This window comes from Haplochromis burtoni, unplaced genomic scaffold (genome assembly GCF_018398535.1).
Source record: "Haplochromis burtoni strain Fernald_Lab_line unplaced genomic scaffold, NCSU_Asbu1 Contig_115, whole genome shotgun sequence".
In the NCBI taxonomy this organism is placed as follows: Eukaryota; Metazoa; Chordata; class Actinopteri; order Cichliformes; family Cichlidae; genus Haplochromis; species Haplochromis burtoni.
Genome location: NW_024582476.1, coordinates 1084805 through 1100148, shown reverse-complemented (window position 1 = coordinate 1100148; position 15344 = coordinate 1084805). Strand labels below are relative to the sequence as shown.

The window sequence follows — 15344 nt, the reverse complement described above, 5'->3', positions numbered from 1 at the left end:
AATAATTCTGCACTCCCTGTAAATACAATTGATAATGTACATCTGCATCTGTTTTATAAATACTTAGAACTTATAAATGCAATATATAAATTTCCAATGGGTTTCATTGTTTAGGCGGTTCTGATTAACTGCTGGTGAGCCACTGTGTGTGTGTGTGTACGTGTTTGCGTGATTGCATGTGTGCTCAGCGTTCCTGTATTTTTCTACCTTATCTTGACTGATGAGTTCGTGGTAAGGGATGTGGGCAGGCAGATATGTGTGCAATAGTGCACAGAAAGCCAGGCCATCACTCCAACTGCTGCTGAAGTTGGTCACATCGATATTCTGAAGGCACAAGGAAAAAAAGAAAAAAAAAAAGTAAAAGAAATTTAAAAAAATTAATTAGAGCAACATAATTTCAATAAAAATAATGATAATCAGCATAAAGTGCTAATAATTCAGGTAGAAGCACTAACAGCCTCTTGACAACATCACCATGCAGTGAAAAAGAAATCCATTAGGTCATAAAATCAAAGGAAAAATAATTAAAATTTAATCAAATTTGAAAGACGCAGAACAGCAGAAGAGTCCAGTCATTGATATTAGGAGGATCTTCTTTCTTGAATCACTTCAAAACAACAATGCTATCTCTGATCTCCTCTGCGTGAAGGACATGCATAGCAGCACGTCCAGTTTGTTTGGTTTTAGTTATGTGATTCTCAGAGCATCATCACCTCGTGCACGGAGCATACAGCATATTCAGAGTATGATAACAGGAGAGGAGCTCGGAGGACACACTTCCTCTGGGCCATTGTTTGGAGGGTGCAGACTCTCTGTATAACAGATAAGTTATTTACAGTCTTCCTGTTTCATCCCTCTCATATGCTTTGGGAACAGAGCTCACAGCAAGGGAGGCCCTCGTGAGTCATGGGTACGTGTGTTAGATTCCTCCCATATATTATACGAAACCGGGGAAATTTACACTGCTTTGATCTGGATTCATCCTGTTAAGGTGGAAATAATCTAAGAGTCCTAAACATTTTGTTTTAGATGGTAACATGCAAAATGAAAGCTACAATATGAGAGCTATTAGATTCACATAGCATAGTATATTCTAGTTGTATGTAATAATAATAATAATAATAATAATATTAATGGATTGGATTTATATAGCGCTTTTCAAGGCACCCAAAGCCCTTTACAATGCCACTATTCATTCACACACTGGCGGAGGCAAGCTACAGTTGTAGCCACAGCTGCCCTGGGGCAGACTGACAGAAGTGAGGCTGCCATATCGCGCCATCGGCCCCTCTGGCCAACAGCAGCAGGCGGTAGGTGAAGTGTCTTGCCCAAGGACACAACGACCAGGACAGAGAGCCCGGGGATCGAACCGGCGACTTTCCGGTTACAAATGCGCTTCCCAACCCCCTGAGCCACGGTCGCCCCTTATCTGTGCTTTAATAGAAAGCACAGATAAGGATAATGGGACTGTCATTAGTTTTCCATCATCTGGTCATGAAGTATGAAACAATTAACCATCCTTGTTATGGACTGTCAACCTGTCCATGATGTACTCCCACCTCTCACCCAGTAACAGCTGGGCTAGGTTACAAAACCCCTACCTCACCCCCGGAGTGGCTAGGTGGTTAGGAAAATAGGTGGGACAATGAACTATAAAGGGCACTGTGATCTGAGAAATCTTACTTCAAGCATGTTTACTACTTCTATTGAGGCACCAAAGGGAACATTAGGGTCAGTTTATATTAAAACTGGAGTACGCAAGACAGAAATGCAAAGATAATTACAAATGACAGAAAAAAGTGGACATGGAGTAAGAAGCTGTCATAGGCAAGAGTTAGTGCAGTATATACATATGGGATAATGTATTTGGATGGATCATATTTGTGGTGATGCAATATAAAACATATTTTAATGGTATTGTGCCACAGTGATGATAATTATCATTATAACACAGATGGTTGTATAGCCAGTCTCTTGATAAAGTTTTGTTTTGAACTCTTTACTGCACATAATAATGTTTAAATGGTAAATGGACTGGTTCTTATATAGCGCTTTTCTACTCTGTCCGAGCACTCAAAGCGCTTTATACAGCTGATTCATTCACCCAGTCACACCCATTCACACAAGCACTTCTAAGCTTAAGTGCTAAGTATTAACATTCATACACATTCACACTCCGATGGATGCATCGGAGAACAACATGGGGTTAGTATCTTGCCCAAGGATATTTGGCATGCAGACTGGAGCAGCCTGGGATCGAACCACCGACCTTCTGGTTAATGCCTGATCCGCTCTTCCACCTGAGCTACAGCCACCCCAAACACAGTTTTATTTTATATCTCCCAGTCACAATTAAGCACATTGAACTGCATTGTCCTGTACAGAACGTGCCATAAAAATGCAGTTTGATCGATAGAGAGGAATAGACAGTGTTTGGGATAAGAACTGCATTAAAGATCTTTTTGGGTACATCAGTGCGTCTGTAAACACAGCATTAGCTCCAGGGAGATGCTAAAGATGTGACATGTATTTGTTTACTGTTGCTCTAAGCCGGTGGTCATCAATCCTTGCCCCGGGGCCTGAGGGCTGCTGATTTTCATTCTACAAATCGAATCAGCGACTGATCCATACATGTGACGCCAGGTGAATGTAATTAACTACCTGATGGAATAGAAAAACAACAACTCTGGGTCCTGAGGACAGAAATTCAAAATCACAACTCTAAGTCACTGCAGTAATCAATATCCTCTGAGTTTCTAAGAAATGTTGACAGTTGCTCACTCGTCTACTTTGGCGTTAGAGGTTAGCTCAACTTAAAACCAGCTGCAGTTTCAGGGTGAGAGGCTAAACCAAAGATGAGAGAAGGAAGAAGTGGTGCTATGCTGGGTTGTGATGTGGCTGTGACATTTACACATATCTACTGTGGTATATGATGCTATTTAACTGCTACGAAAGTGAGAATAGCTAAACCAGCGCAGAAGAGCTTGAGCCATGCTTTTATAGTTACACTTTACAGATGCCCCCCAAAGGCCTCACATGCATGCAATTATAAAGTTACTGTTTTGAAAAGGGGACAGCTGTATGGTTACAGTCACTGAATGCATGTGTGTGTGTCTGCATGATGTGGCTGTGCAGAGCAGGCAGTTTGCATGTTGCTGCTTTCTTGGAACAGCTCCTCCAAATTACATGTGACAATGATTGAAATCGCTTTTCTCAGAAAAGCAAGAAAAAGATAAGCAGAAATATAGTGTCTTCATGTAGAACTGTCTTTGTGTGACTTTTAGTCCCTGTAAAAGTTAGAAATCTTTAATCTGTGCTCTTTTTTGTAGATCATTTAAAGTTTTCAAAGTTTAACCTAAACCTTAATTTCAAGTTTAAGTAATGTTTTTGGATTTCAGTCGTGAGGCTTAATCTTAAGCTTAAGAGGCTTGGTGTCAATGCCCATCCATGTGCACTGTCATTTTGTAACTCGAGAAAACATAAAACTCCCAAATATAAAAACATGAGAGCTGGTAAACCAAACAAGCTGATCCAATTTGTGTCATAATGTGGCTCAGCAGTGCGTATCGCCCTAATGTTTTAATATAAGACCTCCCAACATATGGGGATTCTGCAGAAGAGAGTATGGATGGAGTCCGGGAGGATCAGAGCATCGGGGGGCTCCTGGACATTCTCTGGCACAATCTGGCGGTATCAGATACAGCAATACATAAAGTTCCAGAGGTTCTCAATTGGACTCATCTCTGTGGAATGTGAGGGCCAGTCATTGGCATCAATGCCTTGGTCATCCCAGAAGTGCCTACACATTCTGATCACATGAGGCCAGACAGTGTCATGTGCTAGGAGGAACACAAAGCTCACTGTACCAGCGTAATGTCTGAAAATGGGTAGTGTTGGCTAGCGCACAGAAGTCTGTGCGGCCCTCTATCAATAACCCAATGCCAAACCCGTCATGCCGGATGGTGTTGCATACAGTGTCACCAGACGCTTTAACATATGATCAGCCTAAACCTGCTTTTATCTGTGAGGATAATGGCCTGCCAGTGGTGGCTAGTTCTGGTGTTCTCTAGCTAATGTCAGTTGCATTGCATAGTGCTGGACTGTGACCACAAGTTCCATTAAAAAGGTGTCAGGCCCTCACGCCACCCTCATGGAGTCTCTTTGTGACAGTTTGGTCAGAAAAATGCATGATTAACTCTGTCTTAACTCTTTAACCGTATTGTCCTGTTACCTTCTTGAGACTTTCTTGAGACTGTTCTAGCACATGCAGGAGATCATGGAGAAGCTGGACTGCCTATGCAATTTGAATAGACTGCAGATACTAGAATAAAATGCAAAATTAGATAAAGATCAGCCAGGATGGATAAGGAGAGAGCAGTGGTCTGTAGATACTGCTTAAAAAAACAACAACATTGGTTTTTGGGTGTTGTTTGATGTTGCCTCTGAAAACATAGTTCAACTTGAGGAGTACTAATAACTTCAGGTGGTATGTGTGTGCACAGACGCTAAAATTTGCACAATGAATATTTATCACACTATTAATGGAGAATGAAAGTGTGTTTTTGTTTGAGTCATCAAGCCAAGCTGCAAAACATCTGTGGTCACAATGAGTTCTGAAGGAGCAGGAAGTCCTGAGTTCAGGCTTTGTTCACATTCAAGGAAAGCAATAAACACATGATGCAAGAAATTTTAAAGGAAGTTCCTGTCATTATATATATATATATATATATATATTATAGCCCCTTGACAACCCTCAATAACTATTATTAATACACAGTGACATGTTCATAAACTGACACCGAAAGCAAAGCTGCACCGGCCCTTTTTTCATCTGTCAGCTATGAGCCTGTTCCATGTGAAGGCCAGACCTGTGCAGTCATGTCAGATCACATTCCTCTCACAGCTCCCCATTCCCTCTCGTAGCTGGCTCAGCAGCAGCACTAATCACAGTGTGTGTGTGTGTGTGTCCATCCTACTGTATGTGCAAACATACAAAGACACGCACAGTCAGACTCCAGGACAAAGATGGACAGTGACAAATAAGTTGATAAGAAAAAACTGCAAAGGGCAGATTTGCATGTGTGAGGGAGTGTGGCTGGATAGGAAGACTGAGTAGAGCACATTTTGACCCAGCCCAGAGCTGGTGGTACAGGTATGTCTGAGTTCAGGGTGGGTGCTGGAGTTCGTTCAGGGTGGAAAGAGAGGGACAGGCATGAATGCTAAACCAGCAGTGGACAACAACAGCTCTCTGGGAGCCGGATCAGAAAAGCAAACACAGCATCAAGCGACAGGAAGTGTCTCGTTCTGCACAAAAGGCAGAACCGCCACATTTTAGGGCTCAGAGAAAAAGAGTATGAGAGAGAAAAGACATCCACACATATTGGATGCAAATATTAATAGCATTAATAGCTAAAACATGGTGACAAAATCCCCAGAGAGCCATGCCACACAAACATTTACTCTTATGAATGTTTGAATAGCCTATAACATTCTGGTCCTTCTAAAAGAGCACAAACAGCATTTTAAAAATCTTGCCAGAGTCATAAAACAGACAACAGAACAGTTAAAGTTATAAAACTGAAATTCTGCAAAACATAATTTCATTTTCAAAAAAACAAACACGGTCATAAAATCAATCACTGAAGATTATTTTCCTGTCAATAAACAAAACAAAAATCTAATAATCATTTAAGGCCTTTGAGTAGCTTTAGCTGTGGCGGACATTAAAAGGTCAAGGACATGTCACATCCATCCTGGATGACACGTCCTTCCTGCTGTAAACCAACCACACAAGCTGGCTGGCTGAAGCGCACACAGACGGTGATTAACACCGCAGAAACAAAAGGAAAGGGTGTGTGCTCCTGGTGCCACATAAGGATGATAGCACACTGCTGTAATGCTGTCATGGCAGCTGATACTCTGATTTCAGACATGGCGTAAATGCAAGTATGGCAAGTAAACCTATGCTATGGCAGATAAACTGAATTACAGTACATATCAAACACACAGTTTGTCAAAACCCCAAGTAGGAAATATCAGGCTGGAGGGTTATTTTCTGACATTTCACATCAAATACATGAAAGAAAAGACATAGAAGGAAGTGAGAAGGAGAAAATCTTAATAAATCTCGTAATGAAACATAGTTTTGAGCACTGATCCCAGGCAGGTGGGACCATGGAGATAAAGTAAGCAATCACAGGAGTTCTCCACAGACTCAGCTTGTTGATTGCATTAGGCTTTTCTGTATGGGGATAAAGAGCAGGGAGCGCAACAGAATGTCAAAGAAGGCACACAGGTGAATCGAAGCCACAATTCACAACCGTTCTGTCTATTGTGAGCCACCTGCAAATAGATATAATGTAATGCAGTGTAAGCTGCCAGTTGCTATGCAGTTTAGACTAAAAACAGCACACCTCTAACTTAGCTGTAAACACAGTGTTACCAATCCCAACAAGGAAAAGCTTGAAAAAACATGGTGTGCATGGTGAAAAGGCATCCCTGTACTTCTAAATTTGCTTTAAAAAGAGAAATATAATCTCCACCAGTACTGCTCAAAAAACTTGTCAGATGAGCAGCAGATTCAAACCCAAACTGTTTTTGCCTACCATTGCACCACCGTGCTGTGCCGTGCGCTCTGGTATGTTGGAGTTGAATCTGATCATGATGAATAGTTATCTAGTCTCCTATCAAATGTAAGCAGATTTTAGTCTTGATAGCTACATACTATACAGGCACCTTTTAGACTTCTAATTAACAGAAAACTGAGAGAAGATCAGTTTGTTGTGGCCAATTGTCACTTACTAAATTTAGACATAAAGTGACTTTTTTTCCTGACAGCGTGACCAGATTTAGCCCCGAAACGAACATCATCATCCATGGATGCTGGGTTCTTGGTGAGATTATTTAGTCTATGATATTTATAGTCTGTGATAAAATTATCATTCTAATTAATTACTCTGATCACAGTGCAATGATTTACTTATTTGTCACTCCATGTGGACCCTAAACCTTAAAGAACTAATGCTTGCCTTTGAACCTGCGGATATTTCCGCTCTGTCTTCTTACCTGATTAAAACCAATAAAAATAAATAAAACTTATTCATCAATATGCCACAGTGACCCTTTAATTTGACATCTCATCAAGTCCTTTAATTGTTATGCTGAGAATACCTAGCTCTACACTAACAACAAGGCACATGAATCCACAATAGGCACTTAGCACAAGCACTTAACTCTTTTCACACACACCAGATGCTAAAAGCTACTCAATATGCATTTGTTTTAATGCACTTCAACCCAGACAGCCTCAATATTATATCATTTATAAGAAAACACATGTACTAAAATATTCCGGACAAATCCTGTCTAATCACCTGTAATTTGTTATTTTACAATCACGATCTCACCCCACAGGTACAGTTAATCCTCCATTTATAGAACTTAGTAATGTCTACTCCTATCCTCTTCCCCTCCCCGATGTCTGACCTTCATTCCACACTCTCCTGGGGGGTCCATTCCTGTCTTTCAATGGTTTTCTGCATGTGTGTGAGTTCCCAGACAAGGCCGGATAAGCTGTGCTCTGTAAGGGCCTAATGTTCACAGCCCTTTGGTCATTGTTTCCATCTCAAACAAACAACGCATTTATTTTTGTTTGGCTTCTATGGTTAATTGAGGGGGGAAAAAAAGCTTAAAAAGTGTCCGGAGTTGTCCTAAATTAAGACATCAAAGAGCCTGATAAATATACAAATGTTCAAGAAAGGCTTTTTTTGATTACTGAACATGGCCAAAAAAGGCTACAAGTAAACATCTTACTCTTCAATGCCACAAGATGGTTTTGCCAAATTAGGTGAAAAAAAGCTTTCAAAAGTTCTGACACAATGAGATGAGACCAAAATAACCAAATATACAGTGACTTGCAAAAGTATTCGCCCCCTTGAACTTTCCACATTTTGTCACATTACAGCCACAAACATGAATCAATTTTATTGGAATTCCACGTGAAAGACCAACACAAAGTGGTGCACACGTGAGAAGTGGAACGAAAATCATACATGATTCCAAACATTTTTTACAAATAAATAACTGCAAAGTGGGGTGTGCGTAATTATTCAGCCCCCTGAGTCAATACTTTGTAGAACCACCTTTTGCTGCAATTACAGCTGCCAGTCTTTTAGGGTATGTCTCTACCAGCTTTGCACATCTACAGACTGAAATCTTGCCCATTCTTCTTTGCAAAACAGCTCCAGCTCAGTCAGATTAGATGGACAGCGTTTGTGAACAGCAGTTTTCAGATCTTGCCACAGATTCTCGATTGGATTTAGATCTGGACTTTGACTGGGCCATTCTAACACATGGATATGTTTTGTTTTAAACCATTCCATTGTTGCCCTGGCTTTATGTTTAGGGTCGTTGTCCTGCTGGAAGGTGAACCTCCGCCCCAGTCTCAAGTCTTTTGCAGACTCCAAGAGGTTTTCTTCCAAGATTGCCCTGTATTTGGCTCCATCCATCTTCCCATCAACTCTGACCAGCTTCCCTGTCCCTGCTGAAGAGAAGCACCCCCAGAGCATGATGCTGCCACCACCATATTTGACAGTGGGGATGGTGTGTTCAGAGTGATGTGCAGTGTTAGTTTTCCGCCACACATAGCGTTTTGCATTTTGGCCAAAAAGTTCCATTTTGGTCTCATCTGACCAGAGCACCTTCTTCCACATGTTTGCTGTGTCCCCCACATGGCTTGTGGCAAACTGCAAACGGGACTTCTTATGGTTTTCTGTTAACAATGGCTTTCTTCTTGCCACTCTTCCATAAAGGCCAACTTTGTGCAGTGCACGACTAATAGTTGTCCTATGGACAGATTCCCCCACCTGAGCTGTAGATCTCTGCAGCTCGTCCAGAGTCACCATGGGCCTCTTGGCTGCATTTCTGATCAGCGCTCTCCTTGTTCGGCCTGTGAGTTTAGGTGGACGGCCTTGTCTTGGTAGGTTTACAGTTGTGCCATACTCCTTCCATTTCTGAATGATCGCTTGAACAGTGCTCCGTGGGATGTTCAAGGCTTGGGAAATCTTTTTGTAGCCTAAGCCTGCTTTAAATTTCTCAATAACTTTATCTCTGACCTGTCTGGTGTCTAAATCCAATCGAGAAACTGTGGCAGATCTGAAAACTGCTGTTCACAAACGCTGTCCATCTAATCTGACTGAGCTGGAGCTGTTTTGCAAAGAAGAATGGGCAAGGATTTCAGTCTCTAGATGTGCAAAGCTGGTAGAGACAACCCTAAAAGACTGGCAGCTGTAATTGCAGCAAAAGGTGGTTCTACAAAGTATTGACTCAGGGGGCTGAATAATTACGCACACCCCACTTTGCAGTTATTTATTTGTAAAAAATGTTTGGAATCATGTATGATTTTCGTTCCACTTCTCACGTGTACACCACTTTGTGTTGGTCTTTCACGTGGAATTCCAATAAAATTGATTCATGTTTGTGGCTGTAATGTGACAAAATGTGGAAAGTTCAAGGGGTCCGAATACTTTTGCAAGCCACTGTAAAATGAATGAATCATTTCTAGATATGTAAATTGTCCAGTTCGTTGTGTGATTTTTGTGGTCTGTTTGTTGTTCAGGAGCAATCTGCACTTTATCGATGTAAAAACTCTGAGTCAGAGCACAGGGGCGGAAAAAGAAAAATCCCACACACATATTAAGCACAAAGCAGCGAGTTTCAGGCAAAGTTGTTCCGGCACAACAACCTGCACCTTTGAGTCTGATCTAACAAGCTGCCTTGAAAACCAGTGCAACACAAGTTATATAAAAGCAGTCTTGTGTTTCAAGTCTGTGTCCAGTCCAGCACTGACGTGGACAGGATCTCTTGTGAATACTAATTTCCTGTGAGAGGCCTCTTTACTCTCTCCCACAGGGCAGAGTCAATCAGAGCGAGCTTAAGGTCTTCTCTGATTGATCTGAGCTTCCCAGAATCTGACATTTTAGGTGTGACAGCGTCTGCCTGGGCTCACACCTCATCCTCCCTTGAGAGTTCTAATGCAGGCCGGGCTTTCAGCTACTCTGAGGATACTCTATGTTACTTGGGTTTGGAAGCAGCTGGTGGATAAATGCACCCCTTCTCACATCACATTCTCCCTAAGGGGTGCAAGACTGCTTCTCCATGGTGATAGCACAGCTATTGTACTCAGTACTTGCGTGTTTACATGCATGTAATTTGCAGTGTTTCCCCTTTCCCCCCCCCCCCCCCATGAAGTGTATTAACCATTACGGTCTGTCCAGAACCCCACCCAGGAAACAAGCTGACAACAGCGAATCATCATCAAGTACATTAAGACACTTAGATTATGATAGCTCACTGTTTTCTACAGCATCTATATAAATTAAAGCATACATGTACAGAACCCAAACATATGTGAAACAAGCTGGAAGGTGAGATGAAGCTGTTTTAGCAGACAGACGACTGTGAGCACTGCTGTCTTGCAAAGGCTTTGTGCTCGGCCACAATCGCAGACTTATTGTGCCCTCAGGAGCTATAAAGCATCAAATAATTGCTCAGCATGCTTACAATAGCTCCTACTTTCCCCTTTCCCTTTAATTAGACTGCTGTTTGACCAAAACGTCTGCCAACAATAGGACTGTAATAACAACTTGCACGGGGGCTGACCCACCCATCAGTTTTGTCTCAGACTCGCACAGCAGCTTTTCTGGCTCTGCAGTGGCAGATGAGCGTGATATAGGAGCTTGTTTCCTGACTCTGCCACTCCAAACCAGAGGGGCAATAGAAACCGAAGGGTGCACAGTGAAAGCCACCTCTTCAAACTGACCATTAATTATGTAGCCCGAAGAGGCCGAGGACAAATTACAACTTGCTGACGCTATACTAAAGAGCCAATTAGTGTTGAGGGATTACCTCTTTGACCTTAGTCCACAGCAGGGAGGAGAGGGACTGCAAAGTGTGTGTGGATGTATTGATGACACTAAACCTCACTAACCTTTATCAGAGCACAACACAAGCATGACAGAGAGACACCTGAATGCTGCGTTTTTTCTGGTCCCTTGGTTCAGTTTTCCATCCTGGAGGTGCACACGGTGTGACATGTTAGTCAGTGTCTCTCAGACACTGGGCCTGTAATCGGGGGCCGAAGCAGCCTGACCTTTCATCAGACGTATGAAGCTCAATGCATCCTATGACAATAAAATTTTCTCTGCCCACCACAGGACTTAATAATAATAATAAATTTTATTTATGAGTGCCTTTCAAGTCACCCAAGGACACTTTACAATAGGATAAAACACTTAGTAAAAAAAAACTTTGTCACGTGGGTTACATGCTATGGTGCAGTTTACTCACCACGGTGGCTATAAGTGATGCCCTATGCAGTATGTAACACCAAAGATGCAGGACATATGCATGCATCCATGAAAGCAGAAATCTCTGTGGGTGCAGTGCCAAGAAGAAGGAAAAGGGAAAATAACAGCGGATCACCCTTTTAGAGAGATCCTCCTTTAAATCCTAATGACTCAACTTAACATCAGAGATAAGATAGTGTTAAACTCATCTGCTTCTCTTTTTTCTCATTTGATCATTGCATAAGAAAAACAAAAGTATTTTTTTCTCATGTAAATCAAAAACTAAAAAAAGATTGGTACAAGTTAACAAATATTGATGAGATGTGCAAACAGGAATTACCTCATGTCTCTACTTTACGGAAGTAGTCGCACTGGTCTCAAAGTAAACATTTTTAAGGCGAACTGCCTAACTAATGGTCCAGTACTAAACCGGATTACAGGCCACGCGCATGTCGCACATGGAGAATATGCAAAGGCACGAAGGGACCACAGCTCTAACCCTATGCCACAGAGTGAAACACACCTAGCAGCCAAATCTTCTTAATGCATTCCTGATACTTGCAAATAATCACAGGGTGTTGCTAAGCCCTCTGTGAGAGCAGATCATAAGATCCCATAGTTAAATCCACACCAGTAGGAATGAGGCTCTATTAAGGGGTATTAATGTTGTACTGAACTGAATTAAGATTTGCAGTTTAGTTTATTGTTCTTCACGAGAATATTTAAGAGGGAAATATTATTCGTGTGACAGCTAAAGACACTTATTACTTGGTACATTGTCTGTACCAAGTAACAAGTGTCTCCCTAGATCAAACTACAGCCATTGAGAGGTAGTGACATTGTTATGTTATCAGTGTGTGGGCGCAGCAGAGAGTAAACTTCCTGAAGACGCAGCCCAGTGGTTTTGTTTCGATTTTTAATCGCCGTGTTAAAAGATTTCCAGGAAACTCCTTTTTTTCCAATGAGCGAGAAAACTGTGGCATCAACGAATGCTACAAGAGAGCATCTTTAAACATGCTCCCCACTGCCCGAAGATGTCAAAACAGTCTAAACAATTTGAGCCGGGCAGCCTGTGTTCAGGAGCAGCATTTTATCAGACAGATTGTCAGTTTTATCTCATTAAGTCAGCTGTTTCCATCACAAGAAGATCTGCTGAGCGTGTTTCACCAACATACGCACCATGAGGTCGTCAAGCACCAGTTCTCATAAGAAAAGAAGAGGCAGTGTGGTGTGGGGTGGGGTTGGGTGGGGGAATCAAAGTTCACTGAGCACCACTGTCCTTGTGAAATAGAACTATTGATCTGACAGCTCATCCAATAATTCACTATTTATCACTGTGACAGCTGGGCTTATTCTTAGCAGTTATTATCACCTGTGCTTTCTCATACTTGGTTAAGCCAGAGTTACGTGCTATTAGACTCACCCCCAAACCCCAGAGACGCACAGTCAGTTACATCTGTAACTGTAATTCCTATCAGAAGGCTGAGAGTGATAAAAGAATTGCTTTGTTGGAGGCTGCAGCCAGTCCCCCTGTATAGCTTTAGCATACTGGCACACAAACACAGTGATTACAGAGGTAAATCTCTAATCCCACTGGGGTTAATAGGCTCCTTAAACTAGGTATTAAGGGAGCGTGTTAGCACTAGGGCTTCCTGGAACCAGTTAAAGCCGCTGGGAGCACAACAACATAAAAATAAAAATAAATGAATGGGCAAGCATAAAAACAGTGCAGGCTGTGAAAATACATACAGGTATAAATCCAGTGTGTCTGTAAGACTGGGTGCTTTGCTTCATTGCTTCCATTACTGCTGTGCCACAGCGATTTCATATCCCCACTGAGATGACAGGAGGAGTAATGTGCCATTACAGTCCGGCACATCACTCATGGCAGGAAAATAAAACAAAAAAAAGAAAAGAAATAGCTACCGAACCTGAGGGCAGACTAACCAATACTGCATACATGTAATATGAAAGGGGGGACGGGGGTGGGGGGGCTGTCATCTCGCCTTTAAATAAAAACCGGACGAGTGAAACACTCAAATGAAACCGTCAGACAAAGATGCAGAGAAGAGCAGGGTGTGAAAGTGAGTGGGGCTCGTCTTGTGTCTGAGAGAGGTCTCCGGCCTGTGATCCCTACCGGATAGCCTTCTGTTTTCTTCTGGCACCACTTCAGTAGAGCATTTCTCTTAGATCCTCCGTACTCCCGCGCCAGTGCAGCCAAGGGGTCCTTTCTTTCCACACTGTCACAAGGGAAACACGAACCACAATCACATAGAGAGATTTTTTGGGTGGAAGGGGGGAGCAAATTTGCAGTAAGTCATCGAGGGGATAAGTAACCATGCAAACTTGAGTGCATATGGTGATCACAGCAAAAGGCTTTGTTCAATTATTTAAGTCCCCCCAAAATTTCTATATAAAAGGTAATTCAAGTGGTCCTGATCTAATAACACACAACTTATTTCTGATTTCTCACATGCATGCTTTCGGAAGCTAAAAACTTCCATTCCTCTTTTTCTTCTTCTTTAGACTCTGGTGTTTTAGTTCAGGAAGGTTACAAAGGTTGGCCATCTTTAAATAACATAAAGGGCTCATAAATATTAACTTTAGAGCTAAAAATGAGCCTGCCTCCATGATCACAGTGTACAATGACCTGCACAACATACCATTATTGAAAAACTAGATCCATTTCAGTCCTGAAAAATTTGAATAAACCCTTTTTAAAAAAACAAAAACAAACTCTTAATGCTCTCTTTAAAAATAAAATATAATACTCTCTTATTCCTACATAGCTTTTCCAAATGTTCCCTGTTTGAAAACTCCCTTCTGAATTCCAGGGCTTCGAATTATCATTACAAGACTGAAGCTTCTTTGGTTTGCTTGTGTATTTGTGTTGGAGTTAAGAGTTGGCTCAAGATTACTTTGGCGTGAATCCAGCACCCAGTCTGACTTTAAGTGTTGGGATGTAAACCTTTAGCAAAGTTTTTTTTAGTGGCATCTGTTTTACTTTTCATCCATCAAATATTGGCAAACAGTACACTCAATGCATTTCTCTAAAACCCCCCAAAATTGTCCAACAGATTGGATAAATGCCTATCTGCAGTATTATTCAAAGGGGCTTCTCCCAAGGGTTTGTGCTGGAGCTGAGGCCATGGGAAGACCATGAGACATGGTCATTGCTGTGAGCATAGTAAATATTTCACACGTCATCGCTGCTCTGCTGCTGAATTCATTATTTCTCCGTTTGAGGCACCATAATGCCAGAAGGAGCAAGATGCTATCCAAACATATATTGCAGTGCGGAGAGTATCTGCATTTATCATCAGTGATACAGCAGCTTTATCATGAGCCTTTAAAATACCAAATATGGAAGGAGACAGCCCCCTAATCTCCTCTTCCAGAAAGTCTACAACTCCTTCACACACATTTACATTAATAATGTCAAGAGTGAATAGATGGTAAGAAAAGATAGACTGCACTAGGGAAAAGGAAGGCCAATTATCTGTGTGGAAAATTTATTCTTGGTAGCACAAACAATACTGTAAAAATAAGGCTGTGTGCAAAGTGCAGAGAGCTGAACAGTCATGACAGCAGACAAGGATGTGGAGAGGCTGGACTGACAGGTTTCTGAGTTTCAACATAAACAATGAGTGCTGTTTATTAATGTCAACTGTATGCTGACTGAAGCTAAGGGTGTTGTCCAGTGTGCTGGCCAAGTATTTCGCCTCTGTCAGTGCGCCCCAGGGTGGCTGTGGCTACAATGTAGCTTGCCATCACCAGTGTGTGAATGTGTGTGTGAATGGCTGGATAACTGGTTGTGTAAAGCGCTTTGGGGTCCTTAGGGACTAGTAAAAGTGCTAAACAAATACAGGCCATTTACCATTTATTTCATTGCTTTAACTAACTTTGCTGTTTCGAAGTTGCCACCATTTACATCAGATGCAATCACGAGTGTACACAGACATGAGCTGTCCGTGCATGAAAACGATCACTAGCAAGAAG

At 41.8% G+C, this 15344-nt stretch overlaps 1 protein-coding gene across 1 annotated transcript in view; it reads right to left on the bottom strand.

The window, feature by feature from the left end:
- The window catches only part of specc1 (sperm antigen with calponin homology and coiled-coil domains 1), a gene marked incomplete in the record, with an annotated part of 76626 nt that overhangs the window by 23067 nt on the left and 38215 nt on the right, over positions 1 to 15344 (bottom strand). The window contains 2 exon segments of the mRNA XM_042223596.1: positions 208 to 324; positions 13483 to 13585. Coding sequence (XP_042079530.1) covers positions 208 to 324; positions 13483 to 13585 — 220 coding nt within the window.